Source organism: Diorhabda sublineata, chromosome 1 (assembly GCF_026230105.1).
Source record: "Diorhabda sublineata isolate icDioSubl1.1 chromosome 1, icDioSubl1.1, whole genome shotgun sequence".
In the NCBI taxonomy this organism is placed as follows: Eukaryota; Metazoa; Arthropoda; class Insecta; order Coleoptera; family Chrysomelidae; genus Diorhabda; species Diorhabda sublineata.
Genome location: NC_079474.1, coordinates 24887465 through 24908141, shown reverse-complemented (window position 1 = coordinate 24908141; position 20677 = coordinate 24887465). Strand labels below are relative to the sequence as shown.

At 31.9% G+C, this 20677-nt stretch overlaps 1 protein-coding gene across 5 annotated transcripts in view; it reads right to left on the bottom strand.

Annotated features, from left to right (window-relative positions):
* Positions 1-20677, bottom strand: part of LOC130441257 (RNA-binding protein Musashi homolog 2) — a 453235-nt gene that overhangs the window by 21208 nt on the left and 411350 nt on the right. For all 5 annotated transcript variants that reach the window (XM_056774857.1, XM_056774867.1, XM_056774875.1 and 2 more), the window contains 2 exons: positions 7903-8149; positions 4605-4961 (listed from right to left, as the gene is read on the bottom strand). In XM_056774857.1, coding sequence (XP_056630835.1) covers positions 4605-4961; positions 7903-8149 — 604 coding nt within the window. The remainder of the gene's footprint in view (positions 1-4604; positions 4962-7902; positions 8150-20677) is intronic.

The following is a 20677-nucleotide window of genomic DNA, read 5'->3' as shown; positions in this document are numbered from 1 at the left end:
AAGATCCAATTTTGGCACCCGCTCTCCAACATATCGGCCGGTATTTCACGAATAAATGCTTCAATATTGGCTTCCAGTGCGTCAATCGTTGCTGGTTTAACCCTGTAGACATTAGCCTTATCATAGCTCCGCCAGAAATAGTCCAAATGCGTTAAATCACAGGATCTAGGCGGCCAATTGATAGGTCCCAAACATTAGATGAACTGTCCACCGAAGGCGGCTCTCAATTTGGTCATTGTTTCGCGTGACGTGTGGCACCATCTTGTTAAAACCATTTTCAGGCATGTCTAATTCTTTCATTTTGGGCAAAAAAATCTTCAAGTCGCAGTGACTTTTTCGGGATGCATCGGTAGCCGTATTTTATAAGGTTTCATACCCAAATCCTTCCGCAAAATTTTCCACGTAGTTGCGTAAAGGGGCTCAATTACTATGAACGGCGGCGAATAGACATTTCACGGTTATCAGTAACATTGGCGGATAAAGCCGTAATATTTTCTTCGGTCCTCACTGTATGGTCGCGTGTTAGTGGTTTAATGTCCAATAGTGTAAATTGGGTTCAAAATTTAGTGACAAGCTTCCTAATAGTTCCCTCAGTAGGCCGACTAAACTGCCCATAAATTGAAAGTGCGCGATGCACTCTCTTAATCGAGCATGAATTTTGATAGTAAAATTTAATAATTTGCAAGCGTTGTTCATTCGTATGTCGATTCATGATTAAATTATAGACCAAACTGAACAAGTTTGATAATGACACAAGACACATGGAATGAGAATGTATCAATTCGATGGAAAACGGACGGCGGTAGAATTGGCGTTGATTTTCAAGGATTGTGCTGTGAACATGACAAGAAAAAATGGTACAGAGCTGTACAACAAAAATATTATGAAGAAATGAAAGTTATTATTGATCCAATCAAAAGCGATTCTATACGACGAAAACTGCAATCAGATCGCTGTAAAAGGCAACATAGTTCGACAGCATTAAGTACCGTAGAAATAACGAAAATGATAAATTTGTAAAATGAAAATAACCCTAAAAGGCTTCAACGGAAATTCTATCACATAGTCGCAGTAGAATTAGTTTGGTGTGGAGTGGGAGATGCTGCTTGTTTATGTATTGAATTAAACAACTCTGTATTCAGCAAGAGTTGCCAAGGTTGTTCAAGAATGTTAACTGAAAGAAAATTTTTAATAGAAAGTAACGCCATAAACGTGTGTCCTGTCACATTATTTGAAAAATTTCTGTTCAGAATGGAGCCCAAATAATAAAATCAACAGATAATTCCTGAGAAGAAATCGTCACTGGAAATCCAAAAAAGATGATAATATTCCCATTGGAAGAAATACGATTCAAAATTGAATAACATCGTCTGCCGAAGCGATTGGCTTGAATAACAAAAAAAAATTAATAATCACTCCAATAGATTGACCGCGGTTAGTCGATTGGCCCAATGTTGTGTACAACAGCAAGAGCTTATAAAAATTACGGGTCACAACAATGTCAAGTCAATAAAACAATACTTGAAAATTGACGGAAAACATTATAATCAAATTACTAACACCATGGGTATTGGAAATACATCAGTTATAGAAAATAACACATCTGCTTATTCACTTAACTTTTCTAATTGTTCTTTTGTTAATTGCACATTTAAATCAGTTGTTTTTGCTCAAAATTTTATATCCAAATAACCCTCGAACATTGATAAATGCTCAAAAATTTTATGACAACTTTTTCAAGCTTGTTGGTAATAGGGACAATCTTTCCAAATTTGTTATAAAATTGTGTCGAACAATTATCAATTTCCTGGGGTTATTACTAACTACTGAACTACAGAAGTGGACTTAGTACACATCCTTATTTACCATCTATTATGAAAATCGGAACTAAAATTTATTTGTTTTGGAATTTTCTTACAAACCAAAAGAGTTTCGTAGATTTAGCTTTACACTGGTTCAAAGTAAATAATTTAGTAAATGATTATAAACCTAGACAGTTATCAATAATAGAAGCATCTCTAGGTGGCAATGGGCTGATTTATAATTTAGCATAGTGGTCTATTTTTATACTTGATAATTCACACTCGAATAATGCTAGATTGTAATAAAATTTAAACCTTTAACATTTTTCAGGAAAGTAGACGGAATTATGAAACTTATATTCAGTATAAAGTTTATGATAAAGAATAAAAAGAGAAACACAATTCCTAAAGCTTCAATCCTCAATAAAAATAATATCTAAAAAAGTAGGATTAAGGAACTTTAAATAGATTCCAGGCGATTTAGAAAAAGCAGCTAGAATACCTGAAAGAATATATTGTTTTAAAAGATAAATATGAATAAAAGGACTTTTCCCACAAATAGGATAATAAAATATTTCAATTTTAATTCCCAGGACATAACTGCAGTATTATTAAGTTTAACTAAAAAGCTGAAAGTAAAAAAATGTGCTTAGTTGATTCTAGTGATAGTGAATTAGAATACGTCAAGGACGAACTTTTCATCCCGGAGAGATAAAACATAATATACACACCACGGGAGAAAAGTTGGTGCGTAAAGTACTATTTTATACTACTATATTAAATCAGATCTCTCATCACTGAAATTGATTTATAATTAGACAATATAGACCCTGTATAATATTGCATTTTCTTTTAATTTTTGATGTTTTGCGCCAACGATGCAATCTTCATAGCCGAAGTCGAGGATGACCGCCAGAGTTTGCAATTTCGGTTCCAAACAACAACCGAAAACCTAACCTAACGTGCAGATATCTGTAGGAAAAATAGAATCAATGGTAATAGGAAAAAATCCTACAAGATGTGAAATACCTGTGAACGATAACCCCATTCACCAGTGTCCGCACAATGTTCGCAACAGAGATGAAAACATTGAGAACTATTAAAGAAGTGTACCTAGGATATCAAATAAGAACCAAAACTATAAGAGAAGATCTGAAAATTCAGGATATAGTACGATTCACGAGACCAAGACGACGATTTTGAAGAGATCACGTCAACAGAATGATGGAAGAACCATTGACTAAATGAGTTAAAGGTATAATAAAAACAAAAGCTGGATATTTAATTCTCAAAGCGCTAATTAGTAGAAGAAAAATGACTAAGTCTTTAGATAAAATGAAGAAGATATTTCATTGATTATTGGCGCATGCTCATATTAATTTTCCATAAGCTGCCTTAACTAGATTTAATCTCTTTGTGGGAGACTAAAAAGCTTCACAGTGCAATAAATATTTCCAACCAAGCTACATTCGCTAGTAAAGTATGAATAGTAATCCTGCAAATCTATCCCACTGGAAATTGAACATTTATTAAGCACGTTTTAGATGTGACAAAAACCTTGTTAAATATCGACGGGAGATGGAATTGTCAATAAAATGTGATTTAAAAAGGGGTGAATGCCGAGAGCTCTCCCTAGGTCTGAATTTTATATCGCTCTCAATAAAACGTCACATTATATTCGTAAAGTCAATTCTAATGTATACTCGTTTTTTGCCAAAAAAAAAAAAATATAAAATTTACGTTATAAGTCCGGGAAGTAATTTAGTATGGTAAGAGATAGATGTTTATGAACGAGGCGGCGAAGGAGCCGAGTCAAGAATATCTAACTTCACGGACGTATATCGTAATATGTTGTTTTCGGTTTTAAATAAAAAGCTAAATTATATCAAAATATGAAATGTCATATTCGACAATTTTACTGAAAAATAGCTACTTCGATTAAGGTAACATTGTAAACAGAGGCAGACATATTGAATTTTGGATTGGGAGAATTTGAGAGTACTGTACAAGGATACCGTAAAGTGCCATTTTCCGGATACAAATTAGTACTGGAAAGTCGACTTTACAGTACAAAAATATGTAACAAGTTTCTACCCCATAAGTGACAGTAAAAAAGCATCAGGGTATAATTTTCTATGTGGAGTTCCTCTTGACCTCGGGTACGTGCCTGTAATAATTCCTGAATGGATTATTGGTAATCCCAAATAGGTAAATACTTAGGAAGCCACAGAATACTTAGATAATTGCATAATCTTCAGTACATAATCAGGTCATCGTAGAAACTTGCTTATATTAGCATCAATTCGTGCCATCATCATTCCCAGAATTATTAGTAAAGCATAGAATCCTTGGACTCGATTTTTACCGACTTAAACGATAAGATAAATTGACTGTAATAATTTGATAATTTTGTCCCATTGTTAACAGGCATCAGGATTGTTGTTCCTAGGCAGTCTGATAAACAAATTCCAAAGCATGGCGTTAAATTAATAGAAATTTGCATTCGTTCATCTTTAAGATGCAACGCTTTAGAGTTGTTCATGTTGTCATATATGTAGTAGCACTTAGCCGCGTAACTTGCCATGTAATGAATGAATAGAATACGGAATAAGTAATGATAATACTTATATTCTTCTAGTCATATACAATTCAATAATTGAATAATAGTCAAAAATATGCTTCCATATTAATCGAATAGGAATTAGAAAAAACAGATATAGGTTTCTAAACAAAATTGAAAAAAATGCTTATTGGAATACGTATTTGCAGTAAAAAAATATAAAAATAAAAAAAAATTCCCACCTTTTTGTTTTTGATAGTGTGAAAATGTATCTCGCACACTCTATCGACAACGTCTTCATTTTCAAATGTCACGAATCCGAATCCTCTGTGTCTTTTAGTCTGTTGATCCATTAACATCACAGTTTCTTCGACTTTACCAAATTGACTGAAATAAGCTTTAACTTCATCTGCTGATGTGTCTTGACTAACGCCTCCAACAAAGATTTTTTTCGTTTTGTTCGGTTGTTTTGGTCTATTTTTGGGAGTAGCGTGTTTCGGATCAATCTTTTTGCCGTCTAAGGTGTGGATTGGTACTTTTAGAACTTTATCTACGCTAGATGGTTCTGAAAATGTGATGAAACCAAAACCTCGACTTCTCTGGAATATAAAAAAAAAACGCAAAGTTAACAAATAGGAAGGCATATATATAAAATATGGAAAGTACTAAATTTTTAGTTTTAAGATAAGTAATTTAATATTAATTGTTCACCCCATCTGAGTACCAGTTATTTATAAACTTTAACTGAGGCCGAATAGCACTTCCTGAGGAAGAGACTCCTGCCATGGAATTAAGATTATAAATTTGTAAATATATTTGTAACTAAGGGAAGTAGAAAAGAAAACATCCAATATTCCTCAATTTGTTTCTAGGAATATATTTGTTTAGCCCTTTCGACACTTTTGGTAGCTATTTTTAATTTTGTTGAATGTGGTTTGGTTAACACGAATGAACATATTCAAATATATGAGCAATCAAAGAGGAATGCTCGATTGAAAGAAACTGATGTCAAAGTTGTGCGTGTTTGTATGCCGGTTATGTGTTAATAATTGTGTTCCGCAAATTAGCGACTACGGATCCACTCACCCTTCATTGGGCAATATATTTTTATGGAATAGCTAGATATATATTTAGAAAGATTTCTTCAGTTAGATTCCTTTACTAGGTTTACATACGATTTTAGTGTCTACACAGGCCGCGAAACTGAACTTCTAGATAGAACTCTTGGTGAGCGTGTTATGAAGCAACTAATGTCTATAGCAAGAGATAAAGACATTACCTTTTGTTTCGAAGGATTAATTACTTTTACCACTCTATTACATAATATAGATTAAGCAGCAGTGGGCACTTGTGATCCAAATAGAGAAGATTTACCATAATTGATGGAAAAACTGAATAGATATGATTACTTGTTTTACTACTCAAATATCGAATTTTGTTCGTGAAAATGCAAGACACAAAAGAAGGTACCATTTCTTATCCAAAAATGATTGCATCATATACAGTGCTTATGAGAGAAATTGGTTTGTCGGCTTCAATGATGGAATTAAACAAACAAGGAACAAAACGTTATGAAGGAAAGAAGATAAAAAAAAGGCAGCGTCTCGAAAGCGTACCTTTGCATCTACCATAAGAAGATACTACCAGAAGAAGGTACATAAAATCACGACAACAAACGACTAATGATACTTATTTGTACTACCAACCTCTTCAATCTCTTGATATTTTATATTATAAATGATAATTGTGACATACAAACATGAAAAATCCGTAATAAAATTCCCAAGTATCCAAGAAAGGGTTAAGTCAGAATAAGAATCGGTTTGTTTTTCAACCATATCTATGGAATGGTGTTTGTGTAATCGTTTCTAACCTCAATTTTCATTCAATTGTATTACAAGAAGATTTGCTTTATTTTGTTTGTCGAGCCTATACATTTTCAGTAGTTTAATAAATTTAGAGAAAAACTCACGATGATGTACAGTCACGTGATGAAGGACGAGCATCACATGGCTAGAATTATGACATAGTGGCTTTTGCTTTTATTGGTATAAATTAAACGTAACAATACCACCGTACATTACATCTAAGAGGTGTATACGTTTTGTCTTATATTCCAAACTTGCCCAATACACTTGTCCAACAAAATAATTTACGACCTCATGTAGATAGAATTGCGTTACATAGATTTTGATGATAATTGGGTAGATTTTTTGCCTGAGCCATCTCCTGATATTTCTTATCAAAAAAGAGTTATACACTTAATTTTTTATAAATTTAGAAAGTTCTATCTTACAGAGATGTGAAAAACTGGTATAATAATCGAATCAAAAACCTGTTGTACGAAGATATATTGAAAAATTCTTAGCCTACTATAGAACCAAACAAAATTTCAATGTTTCAATGTCAAAATATTTTATTACTCAACATATTCTCCTCCAAAGCTAATGTTGGTTTGAATCTAACTACTTCTTTTTTCATATTTAGTCTAGAAATAGACGTAGCAATCTTTCATATGTTCATATGTATAAATCTGTTACATTATTCTAAAAAAAGTAAACAGCCCACTTTGGCTTATTTTAAGTTTCAAAATTGTTAGATCATGAAAAATAACATTTTATGCTTATGAAGAATGTAATCTGTTATGTAATTTAAATATGGTTTTGGTTGACATGTTTGTTCCCAGTACATTCTACCTCATCATACTTTTTTCAAAAAGAAATTGATCAATTGCAATTTATCAAATTTTATGATTATACTGTTTATTTTATTAAAAAAATTTGATCAAATAAAAAATATAAAAATTTACGTTTAGACTTAAATTCAGTCTTTATATATTTTGATAAAGACTGAAGTTGAGTTGAAACGTGAATTTTTCATCAATTTTTCAAAAATTATTAAAAAAAAACTAATTTTAAAACAGGTTCGGGGCGTGTCGGACCTCCCGCGGAACCGTCTTGCTGCGAGGTTCCATATTACCTTAACAGGTATTTGGATTTCCTCTTCGGCCGTCATTTAACGGTCAGCTCAGACGCACGGACGGAAATTAGACCTCTCTAATGCTTAATGTTCTTAGACCTTTTGATATATTAATACTTCTAAATGTTCTTGATTTAGGTCTCTTATGTTTTAAACAAAAACATAAACACAATATTCCCTGATCTGATTGATAATGACTCCAGATTTTTTCAATATTCCAGGAATTCCTGATACTGTTGACACTCCGTACGGATGATTCGGAATGAATGCCCCTTCTCGGATTCTCGTCGGCATTGCCGATCTCCGATGCGTACGATGCGAATTTGAGTGCGCAGACCCATTTGAATCAATGTTTTTAATCCCATTCGGAAAATCCGATCCGTCCGATGCGTGATGTGCTCCGTCCGATGACAACAAGTGCGTGACTACCTTAAATGTCAATTTTCTTTCAATCTTTCAAAATTTATGAAATATATCGTATCTCTTCTCAAAAAATTAAATGTAACATAAGTACAATGCAATTGGACTGGAAATAGAAATTATGATAGTTGAAATTCTTACCTGAGTAACAGGATCTTTCATTATCAATACATCAGTAACGTTGCCGAACATTCCAAAATATTCCTTGAGTTTTTCACTGGAAGTTTGCCAACTCAATCCGCCAACAAAGAGTTTTCCAGGAGCGGGATCATTGGAATTGTTTGGGGTACTGCGACCAGAAGATCCGGAATGACTACCATTGATAGGCACCAAGGTTCCGTGAAGGTCATGATGATCAATTATACCATTACCTTCACCCATACCAGTGCTATAACAAACAACAAATCTTTAAAAAATTATATATTTTGAAATTGAACAATATCAAATAAAATGTATTTCTGTATTAACTATTTCAGCGTAGAATGATTTTAATTATAGGTCATACGTATCAATGACTCCGACAGATGATTGCAATAGTGGTACATTTCAACCGGGACCTCAAAACTTGCCTTTTTTAGGTCCAAATAATGTCTTTTTATCTCCGATTCATATTAAACTATTGGACTGACTGTAACTGAAAAGGTGGAAGGATTTTAATACCTTAAACTTTTCCCAAATAAGTGACGCCAAGTTGAATGGGGGACTCTTTATTGATTCACTAATTAGAAAGTTACTGGGCAACATTAATTTTATAGAGAAGAACATTAGACTTGCAACTCAGTCTTAAGTGTCGTGGGATTTTTGATAAAAAATATGGATGCAAACTACTAATGAACATTTAGCATCGTATAAATCGCTTGGCTGCCGAATATCATTAAAAATTCACTTTCTCCAATTCCCCTTTATTATTTATTCCTGAGAATTTGAGAAATTTGAAAATTCGGGATCCAGCCATCATGATTGATTACTACTGGTTTTCGAAGAAGAGTTATATGACCCTCCATAAAAGGGTAAAATAACATGTGTCCCAAATATTTTTAATTTCTTATACGTTATTTTAATACTAAGTATAGATACATAATGTTAAAAAAATTATTTATTATTTTGAAAATAAACATTAAACCATTAAACGTAACTATTCTCTATGCGGTTTTTACGTTACTTTACGTATTTCATCTTTTTCCTGATCATTTCTCTATTCTATTATATAGTTTCAGCAAACAATGTGATCGATTAAAGTATAAATTATGACATTTTGTTTTTTTGCAGGTAATTCCAATCGTGATGATAGCTGCATTGGACATGTGCTGGGTTGCATTCTGTACCATCCAGGGTTTCCTTAGAACAAACATTGTGACGTAGGTATCACACAAAACAAAAAACATATAAAATATATTAAAAATTATATTTGATATTTCGGGATTATAGCGGGTGCGCATAACATATTGCCTATTTTTGAAATATTATTTCATAATAATAATAATAATAATTTAAATGTAAAAAACATATGTTTAATAATTTACCAAAAAAAGTTATTAAAACTAAAACATATATAAAGCAAGAAATATACAATATAATTTCAACCAGTAATTATAGAACTAATATCCGTCCCAGTGTTTTATTTGAATATATAATATCATCAAGCTCTTAGATGATGACTAACCGTTTGAGTCCTCTTTTTGAGGAGGTTTATTCCCAATTTTGGACTTATGTTTTCTTCACTTCGTTGGTGTTAGCTGCTGCTGTTTTGCTATCCTATCGTCTAAATTCATTGCCAATATGATTTCTTATATTCTCTTCATAATTAAATCCACTAGTGTTATCTTTTCATTATTTCTATTGGTTTTCTTCACTACTCTGGTACTGTAAAGCAGCTTATCATACTTCCTTTCCTTTCTACGAATCTTTTTTTTCCGCTGTTATCGTTAGACTTATCACAGTTTATCTTTCTCTTTTTGGTAAATTATTGTCGATGCATGCCTCACTTGTTTAAACTTAATACCTTTCAGTCTTCTTTTTTTATTGTAGCTCAAACTGATAGTTTCTAGGTAATTGATGGACAAAGTTATATTGGTGAGCTTTTAATTTTATCATTCTTTCTTATGTTTTTAGTACTTTCTTCGTGTGTATTTTTGTTAACATCATTTCGTAATCCAATCGTCTCTTACCGAATAGTTTAATCCAGTCATTTTAGGCATTTTAAAGCCCAACCTGTGGAAAAATTCTTAGTGAGCTGAATTTTTGTCTATAAAGATGTGAAAATCGACATCATGCCGGCTAAAAAAGTTTTAGAGGTCAAAAAGTCGCGAAAATCAGTTTTTCGCAAATATCTCGGAGGTCAATACCTGTTATTATAAAAATTGTTCCTAGTAAAATTATCTACGAGAAATGCTTCTCACAAATGGTATTATATACTGTACACCAAGGCGTTAACTGTATTGCTTTTTCATATACTTTTCTTTTCACTTATCTTATAGAGGTTTAAGAACTTAGTAAAATTTACCATAACTTATCCAAATGACCTTCAGTGGCAGATGTTATTTCATTGTTGCGAGACCCGTCCTTTTAAACCTGCTAATGCTTGTCGTACTGTCTCCAATGCAGTTGAAAATTATTTCTTGACTGTTTTTCATAATAAGTGGTACATACACACAAATACTTGATCAACATATATCATTTTTTTTAAAACCAGGAAAAAAAAATGTTGAACCAAAAATGTACGCGACCGATAGCCTCAACAAGTTTCCACATTGCATCTACATGCCATGACATGATGTAATACAACTTCAGCATTTTTTGGGAAACGAAAATTGTCATGAAGATTTTGAGAACTTACTGACCCGACTTAAACAATTTTGCGGAAATATTCCAACAAGAAAATTGTTCTCGGGATATCATTATCAATGCTGGTATACATTTTACACTAGCAATATACGGTGCTCCAAATTAAGAGCAATCGATAGATAATTACAGATACTAAACTAACAAGATAAGGTAGAGCTGTGAAATTTCCTCTATTCCCGTACTTCTGCAGCAGCTCAACATCATATTTATTGAGTATATTATCAAATACAAACCTGGCTAATATACTACAGCCAAGAACGACTTTATTATCACCAGCAACTGATGATCTACTGAACATAATATTTTGTAATTGTAGAATAGGTTGTGGCTGCAAAAAATTAGATAGAGATCTTCAAAAGTTTATGGACATTGCCGTAGCCAGTCATGTTTAAACGCAGGGTCAACAAATTGTGGAAATGGTGAAGATGTAGATGTGAATCTAGAAATGAATCCACTCGACGTTTTGTCAGCAACTATTACTAATAGAGAAATTGAACATATCAACAATGAATAAAGGACATTATTAATTCTTGAATAAGAAAACCTATTGAATGTCATGGATTATGCCTACGGGGGAAATCATGTAAAAAAACTCGCCATGGATTCTATCTCGTAGGTGATGAGGAAACGAGTACGTCGTCATGATATAGTCGCTTTCTCAACACTCTTTTCCGAAAACGGTTTTAAAGAAAAATGCAAGAGGCATTTTTGTAGATAATTTTATTAGGAACAATTTTTACAATAACCGCTTACCCTATATTCATTTGTTTTTTTGATTGATATTTTTCTTGATTTTAAAGCTATTGTCATATAAAATTAGTTTAAAATAGCAGGTAAAAATTTGGCGCTTCGACCTACTTGCCAACAATTGGGTGCTTCATCACTATATTACGCCCTGTCACTGCGAGTTGAATGTGACGCAGTTTTTAGCTTGCAATAAGATTCCATTATTACTACAGCTACTCTATTTATCATATCTACCGCTCTAGAGCTTTTTTTTCCAAAATAATGCATTTTGTGTCCATTGAGGACATTCAAACAACTGTAATGGGGTTGCTTTCGGAGGTTCCAGTCAAATATCTACTACAACACCTGGAGAGGTGTATTAGTGTAGTACGGAAGGAAATTACTTTAAAGAGGATGTTTTCACAGCTTTAGTCTCTTTAATCAATTGCCAGACCCCGTTTTTATCTGATTAGAAATTCAATAACTTAAGTAAAGAATGTTTTTTCCGTATATAAGGAAACGTTTCCAAATTACGTATGGCTCATCGGAGGGTGGGTCTTTGACTACATACATATGTTATTTTACGTAATGATTTAATACCTGCGATTCAAATGCTCGCTTAATGTATAAAACGCGAACTGAAGTTTTTATGAAAGCACGTGAATGCCGAATGAAACTTGGTTCATCCTCCAATCAGCTGCTGTCATTAACACGGCGGCCTGACTTGAGAGTCATATTTAATATATCTAATAAGTCAAGTCATTATACAAGAATTTTTTAATGTGATTTGGATACTTATATATATGTATATATTTTCAACCATATTTCTTTCATAAGAGAGGGGGGTTGAAATCTTCAAACCTGATGTTTCATTACATGGGGAGAGGTATATCCAATATTCCAAAAAAATGGCTTTCGTAATTTGTAAACGTTCCTTAATGGGTGAACGAAACAATTCAATGATTTATGAATTGATGACGATTATTTGAATAAAAAAGTTTAAATTATGAAATATTTTCTATCAACAGTATCATTTTTAAATTGATTTATTCAAGTTTCTCTATCCTCTTTGTGTACTCATCGATGAGTTGCATTAAATTTGTCAGCTGAAAATTTTGAAATACGAAATGAACGTTTTGTAAACGAGACAGCGAACGGACGGTCTGGATAATTCGAAAATTCTTATTGACATAGTGTTGAAATGAATTATTGGATTATTCGGAAAATTAAATCAAACAGAATCGAAAATACAAAGTCTGTTGTGTTACAGGTCAAGGTGGGATAGAACACAGAGGGATATGATCGAATTACTGATAGAACCCAGAAATAGAAAGGTAAAGTATTACGAATATAATGGTTATTGATCATTTTCATTCGAAGGGGGTTAAGATTGTATGACTTTTCAAGTTCACTTTGACAATGAGTTATGGAAATCTCTTTATAAGTGAATACGATAGTATTCAATAATACTAATTCAATATTATTAATGCAAAAATATTTTTTTTTTCTAAATGAAACGGCAAAAAAATATGAATAGTCGGAAATATGTATAATGTATCGATTGTAGAAAAAAAGGTTTTAGATTTATGATAAATTGACAGGTTAGAAATTTTTGTAGTTTACAAGATGTTAAGTAAAACTAAAATATTTTTAACGAGAAGAGTTGAAATTTAAGTGTGGATTTAATATTAATACTAAGGGCCCAAACTCACGGAATTTCTTTTTGGGTAGTTTACTTTATGATTAAATATTGATTTTTGCAACTTGCTGCTGAGGACATTTTTTGTAAAAAAATTGAATTTTCTACAAAGTTTGTTATTTACATTTTATGTAGCTCTCGTCTTTCACGAGGTAAATGTAAACAACGGGTATTTCTTGCAGAACATTCAATTCTGAAAAAAACCCGTCCATGGTCGAATCGATACTATGAAATACCACGGAGCTATAGAAATTCAAAAATAAAAAATCACAGTTTCTGTTTTTTTATAAGGAAAAATAATCACATTCATCGGTCGAGGATTTAATATTTATAGTAAAGCAACAAAATTTCACAATGGGGTAGACAAAAATAGTTGAAAAAATTTCCCTAATAGATAAATATATTCATTTTCTAATTATATATATGATATTTTTGAAACTAAACAAAAGTTGGACTATATTAGTCCAGACATTTTCTCATAGCTTATTGATATCAAAATATTTTTGTTTGTAATGTACTGATTCACACATACTTGTAATTTTATAAAATGTAGGTTAAAATATTTCTAGTTAAGAATACTTTAACGATGCATGATTGAAATGTTCTTTACCAAAATAGTACTATTCATGCTTTGTCCATCGCTAGTTGGAAAAGGGTTTATTTGTATACAGTAGAATTATATCCTAAGCAAACATTTCGTTTAAAGTCAACTTTATGTCATCCTCATTAGGATTATTAATAATTTGATCTATTGCTCAGAGTATGTTGGCAGTGATTTGGTATTTATTTATTATTTGGGTCCTATTTAGTTACAATTAGGGATTTACAAGGTTAACAAAAATGTTTCGACTAATACTTTCACAGTAGGTTTTTTTTCTAATACTAATAGTAACACATAAGACATGTTAGAAAAAAAATGAGAGACAAATGGTAGTCTTAGATATACCTATTGAACTAGAGGATACCTATTAAAAAATAGATCGTCTTTCGTGGATACACTAAGCTGAGATACAACTGATTATTTTGGACTATATCATTAAACACTTCGCACCTTTATATTTAAATATAACCATGCCATTAGGTACAGAATATTAAGTCGTTCAAATGTTAGATGATGATTTTATGTCAAATTTTTGGGGGGTTTATGGTTTATACACCTGCTACTTAAGGAAATCCCCGAAGAAAAAGTAGCAGTGTTCCAATTACACGAAATCTGTGGGTAGTTCACATCATCTCATACCTTCAAATAGCTCCTGCATTTAATTACAACTAAAATTCTAAAATTAAGATAGCTGTGGATGATACGCGACGAAAATCAATTCCAAATCTCTTTAAAAGTTTTCTACTGTCTGTGGACTAGAAGAAAGTGTATCTGATAAAAGAGTTAACAACTATGGAAGTTAAATAAAAGTCCAAAAAGAAAATGTTCATTAGGATGATGAATTGACATTCAAGATTTTCGCATCTCATTCACATGTAGTACCTTTTTCAAAAAAAGAAAGTAACTAATCAGTATCTATTGGGAAGCATGGTGATTGACATATGATTTGAAACTGCGTTAGCACCAGTTAATACGGAAATTTCATGAGGAACATCAGGAACATCATATATATATATATATATATATATATATATATATATATATATATATACATATATATATTGTACATGTCGGTCCCTTTTCTGCAAATAGATTTTACAGAAGCCAAACTCTTTAGAAGGTATTTGCATATTTACATGTGGTTTTTTGAAGTGGCTTGATAAATGCAAATCATTTTGGGATACGGCATCGAGCGTCCACTCCCTTTTACCGATTAGCCCGTTAAGTAGAATCTTGTTACTATGCAGATGGGGCACAAAAAAAAGCAAATCGATAGCAAATTAGCATTGTTACAAACGCAATCTGAAGTTGAAAGAAAATTTAGATGAATCAGAACATATGGTATTGACGTGATACAGTATGAAAGGAGACATGTAAAGAAACTCATAATAGATGATATGTGAGATAAAATCAAATTTGTTATATATTCATAATATAGTGTTAAAGTGAATAGCGTAGTTTCAACGCTTCATAATATTATGATATTGAACTTGACGTTATAAATGAAATATCAAACGGAGAGCAACTTACAACAGATTTGTTTATTGATGCCAGTAAGCTTGCGAACGGAATGATTCTACCGACATCCATTAGAAAGTAAAGAGCGAATAGAGAACAGAAACTGTGTTTCACATTTTCCAAAAACGGAAAAACCTCAATTATAGACTAGCTTAGTTGCTTTCTCAAAAAACTCAGAAAGGTTTGAGGTTAACGCTGGTGTTCCCTAGGGATGCCTATTGTCACCTACTCTCTTTCTTCTGTACATCACTGATCTACTCGACAAAACTGCAAAACCGACGATATCACACTGGCGTCGTCATTCACATGAATCCCTTCAATAAACTGGGCCAACACCCAAATCCGTAAGCATTAACAAAACACCACCATCAATATCTTCAACAGAAGGCAGCACTGCGGCTCTGGATTTGATTCTATCTGGACAACTAATTTCACCAGCTCCACAAATTCACCTGTCAAGTGTTGAGTTTGGGAACAATATGTCCTGGCATAGTCACGTCGAAATAGCTAAGGCAGCTTCACAAAAGCTTGGAGCCCTTTTCAAGACCAAAATTTGTATACTCCGCATTAGCTCCTAATTCACTACAAGGCACAGATTCGTCTAAGTGTGGAGTATTACTGGCACATTTGGAGCTCGGCCCTTAGGATACTAGACTCAATATGAAAGAGAGCAATTCGACTTATAGGCTATCCAGAGTTGAAGCTGACCAATATAATATCACCTAGCAGTATCTACAAGACCTACTCGATAGACAGACGTGGCACATGAACACCGAGTTCGCCTACAAACTCTCAGAATGTCAATTTAACACTGCTCCGTAACGTTAAGATTTTCTGGTTTTTCTGTATAATGTATAATTGAAGGTTTAATTCAACAAGTATATGCTATTCATTTTGATGCACCTGGTATAATATAAATTCATCTCGCGGTCTCACACCAATTTTTTAGGAGAAAAGAAGTCAGTAACAATCTTTCTCTGAAGCATGAATCATTCATAGTAACATTTTTTTCAAATTTATGGTGAAATTCTTAAGAAAACCGTGCGTCAAGATCTACGGTAATCTATTATAAAAACAGCTGCGTTGCCAAAATTATTTTCCATTTTCCATCGAGTTTTTCAAAGATACTTATAACAACTGATGAATGTGTGAAAAATTATATTTACCAACGACGAATGCATGACTCGTAAAACATCCCGTATATGCAGTAAATAATAAATTTAATGTAAAAACTAACGCGAATGAACGGTGGTTATACCATGCAATTAATTCACAGCGTTGACGTATCGGAAAAGCACAAAATTTAGTTTGGAAATTATTTGTAAGATTTAATAATTTACGAAACTTTTCAACGTTCATGTTAGATGAAAACCTTTGAAAAATAAAACGATTTGCGAGTATTTTTGCATATAAATTTAATCAAAATAACCATACGCATTTTTAATTGTAGTACAGGGAAAATGCTAAAATTTGGCATTGTTGTAATATTCTCGTCCAAATCCAAGAGACATCATAGAATTTTCTTTTCTACACCCGGATCAATAACGCGCACACCCCTACCTACCCAACCTACTCCGACCGTTGTATACTCGGTTCTCCATCTCTTTTTATAACATGTCCCTCTATGAGTATCCGAACATCCACGTGCGTATACATTAGTGATGTGAGCGATGTTGCCACAATCTTGTGTTTTTATCCCAAAAACTTTCCAACAAACACAAGTTTTTACTAAAATTTGAAATAATATCTAGTTGTGTTTCACTAATTCAGTTGTTATGCGTCCAACATAAAATTTTTTGTTGTATTATTTTTTTCTTATTGCATTTTTCATTACTTAACTCATTTTACCAACTATTTTACTTTCGTTAACATTTACTTGGTTACCGATTTAATTGTCAGCAATTTTGAATCCTTATGTATACATTTTGTAAATTAGATATGCTCTTATTTTTTTACTATATATTTTTCGTGTTCTTTCCATAACTGTTAATAGTAAAATAAAATTTATGCGTTAATTTCAAATAGCTACTATGCGCATATGTAGATACATCCCAAGTAAGCCCCTATTTGTTTTGGATATGTATGGAGCATAATAATATTAACAATTTTTTATTTCTTAGTCCCTTTTATAAGTTTGTATTACTGAATCATCCCAATTTTGGGTCTTTTCGGATTGAAAATTAATTTTTAAAGCAGGTAAGCATTGACGTTCCGATCTATTTCGGTCTTCATTAACATGTCTTGACATTGATAACTTGCATATTATGATTCAGGTCATATTATGTGTATTTAAGTCTATTGAAGAATAAGCTATCTCAACGCAAAATTTTGATCTGAAAATAATTAATAATAAGAACAACAAAATGCATCGAGCACTCGATTTAAGAGAAATGTGGAACAAAGCAAGCTGTTTTCACAATAATACTAGTAATTTTCATTTATTGTTGTTTTGGGCTTATTAAATTATTTTTAACTTACAAAAAATTTAGAATCTTAATTCGAATAAAATTCAAATATTGTGGATCGTGTGATGGAAAAAATGAAACATGACGTATTTCTATACGAGGATACCAATTTTTGAGCCATTTTGTCAAAGTTGTGAAGTTGAAAAGAGAAAAAAAAATATTTTCTAAAATTTCTTCAAGTAAAGTATGAGGAAAAAAAATTTTTTTCCAGAATTGATGAGAACGTAGAAAGTCTTATCACGCGTGTACTCTATATTCGGAATTTCGTCCCAATCGGCACTAGTTTACTATTTTTTAAACGACAAAAATCATAATTTTCGGTGTTTTTAATTTTTTTATCCATGTTATTGGATTTTAACGGTAAAACTAATATCACCATCGGCTTTCTCATCCCCGAAAACCCCTTATCTCAAATTTTCAGCCATATCGCAGACCAAAATTTAACAACCCCTCCTTAGCCGGTCCTGATGAAATTTTCGAAGTCAATTTTAACCCCTTAAACCTAGTTTCGGAAAATTTTTATGATCGGAACCGTTCTTCTGGCCAAATTTTAAGTCTGATGTGCATTAATAGCCTGTTTTTATTTTTTAAAACTATATTTATTTTTCACCTTTTAGTTCTTTAATTGATACCACTCTCGTATAATGGCTTGGCTGCTTATATATCTACATCTCGTCGAAACTTGTATCGAACCATAACGTTGTAGTTGGTAAGGTTCTCGAAGTACTTAATTTCCAACACAGAGATCAGAGGTTCGAATCCTCTGTCGAACATTTTTTTTATTATATAAGCCACTTGAACTTAGCCCAAAGGAGGGTTATAAACAAGATCACAAACAAACAAACGCACAGGTGAAGTTAATATAAGCGTGTTAAAAAAGAATTAATGACTTTGATATGTCAATGAAACCTGAATACTGACAAAAAAAGGAGATAAGAAAGAAAAGTTATAAGAGAGAATCAAAGTTGAGAATGACTATAAAATTGGGACGTTTCTTCGAATCGTGAAGACTCTATGGTTTTGATATATTCGGCGCATGCTAAATAAAGTATTGAACGCCAAAGTTCACACCACGAGGAAAAGAGGTGATCAAAACCATGCAAGAATAAGTTTAGAGTTCGAAGGTATATCGAGGAAGTCTGTTGAAGTCTATTGTTTAGAAGACATATGTCCACCCGTAACTGTAGCTTTTGTAAGAAAAGTTATTCGCAAATCATCCAAATTTGATTTGGTAGGACAAAAAAGCTGTAGAATTATATGCCCTTGCATACATACAAGTTCATTGATGTCATCATTCATTAGTACTTCCACAGGTAAGAACCGTTCACGTTTACGCCTCTGCCTTTCCAGTTCAGCTACTTAAAGGCATATTCCGAAGAAGCAGTGAGATATTTTGGTGAATTTGTATCTTCTTGGTTTACGCCTTACACTTACACTGTGGCACTCATCGTTGAACCTGACCTATAGAATGGCTTTTCTGTAGACATCATGAATTAGCTATAAATTTGATAATACATATATGTATTTCTAGATTTCTGATTTGGTATTTAGTTGTTAATGATCAATTTTAGATATCATGCCACGATATTAATAATTTTTTTTGTATGCATTAAATATCAAAATATTATTCTGGTAACCACGTTTTCATCAAATCATTACGAGATTTATTTTCAAATTTTAATATTATAATGTTTGTGATCAAATTCTATTCCTTCACTGCTTTAATGATATTTCCATCAGGTTCTAATCTGAACTTTGTATAAACAAACACATTTAAGTATCTAATTACATATTTTTTTTAATCATAATTATCCCAATTTTTTCAATAAATTAAAAAATTGTGCTAGACACAAAAATGTTTTTAAATATGGTAATTATACATATTATCACAAAACCATGACAATATGTCCCGTTTTGTTGATTTGCAGATGAGTTGAATTATGTAGAGTATGATTTTATGAGTACAACTAACGTTTTTATACAGAAATTATTTCAGTAACTACAGCTGACATAAGCTTACTTTCAAAACCTCCTAAATCAGTTTTGACTAATTTTGCAGGAGGGATGAAAAACCTATATGAAGTGCCATATTACAATAATTTCTACTAAAAAATATAATTATAAACGTTATAACCAGACATTTGTGTGATTCAAAAGCGTGTTTTTAGTTTTTTTGAAATGCATTTATTTCGACTTTTCATTACTCTAGACTATGTGACTATGTGAATAAATAGTTTCCAGTTGTTTTCAAGAACACTGAGATAATATACATAATTATTTAAATTTTGAACAACAAAATATGGAACGTTTTCAAACGCCATAAGCAATAGACCTGAAAAATGAGCCAATTGTTTTCTTTTACATCATGAAAAGCGACGTTTGTCATTCGCGAGTTTTTTATCTGTACACCAGACTTAGCACAAAGTGACTTTTGTCTGATCCCGAGAATATGTTTCGATATAATTCCTTGCATTGAGCAGATGAAATGTATTCCTAAATTGCTTTCACTTTTCTTCGTTTGTTTATGAGTGAATCTAAAATCAACAATTTCGTGACGTATTTTATATTTGAATTGTGAAGTACTTGAACACCTCAAATCTTTTTGAAACTTACTTAAAATGAATGTATTTTTTATTCCTAAAAAGCTTACTTTCTCCACAATACATAAATGGAATAATCACTATAATTTAAACATAAAAATGAATATTTTTTCTACAAATAAATACTAATGACGCTTAATTTTAAGTCTTTTACTTTTGACACTAGATATATCATAGATTTATAAATACTTATACTTTGAGACGAAATCAATTTATTCAACTTACAATTGAAAGAAATGAATATGTAAAAATTTATTTTTATATAGTAGTATTCCAATTTCATGTTATCTTCACAGTTCTTTTGAATATTTTTGAACGAACCTCGTATATAATATTCGTAACATAAGTAAATAACATAAAGTGAGTGAGTAAATCAATTACTCACGTAGAGCTAGTAAAATAAATCTACATATCATTGTTTAATATAAATATTGTTTCATATTAACTATTCATGGAAATAAAA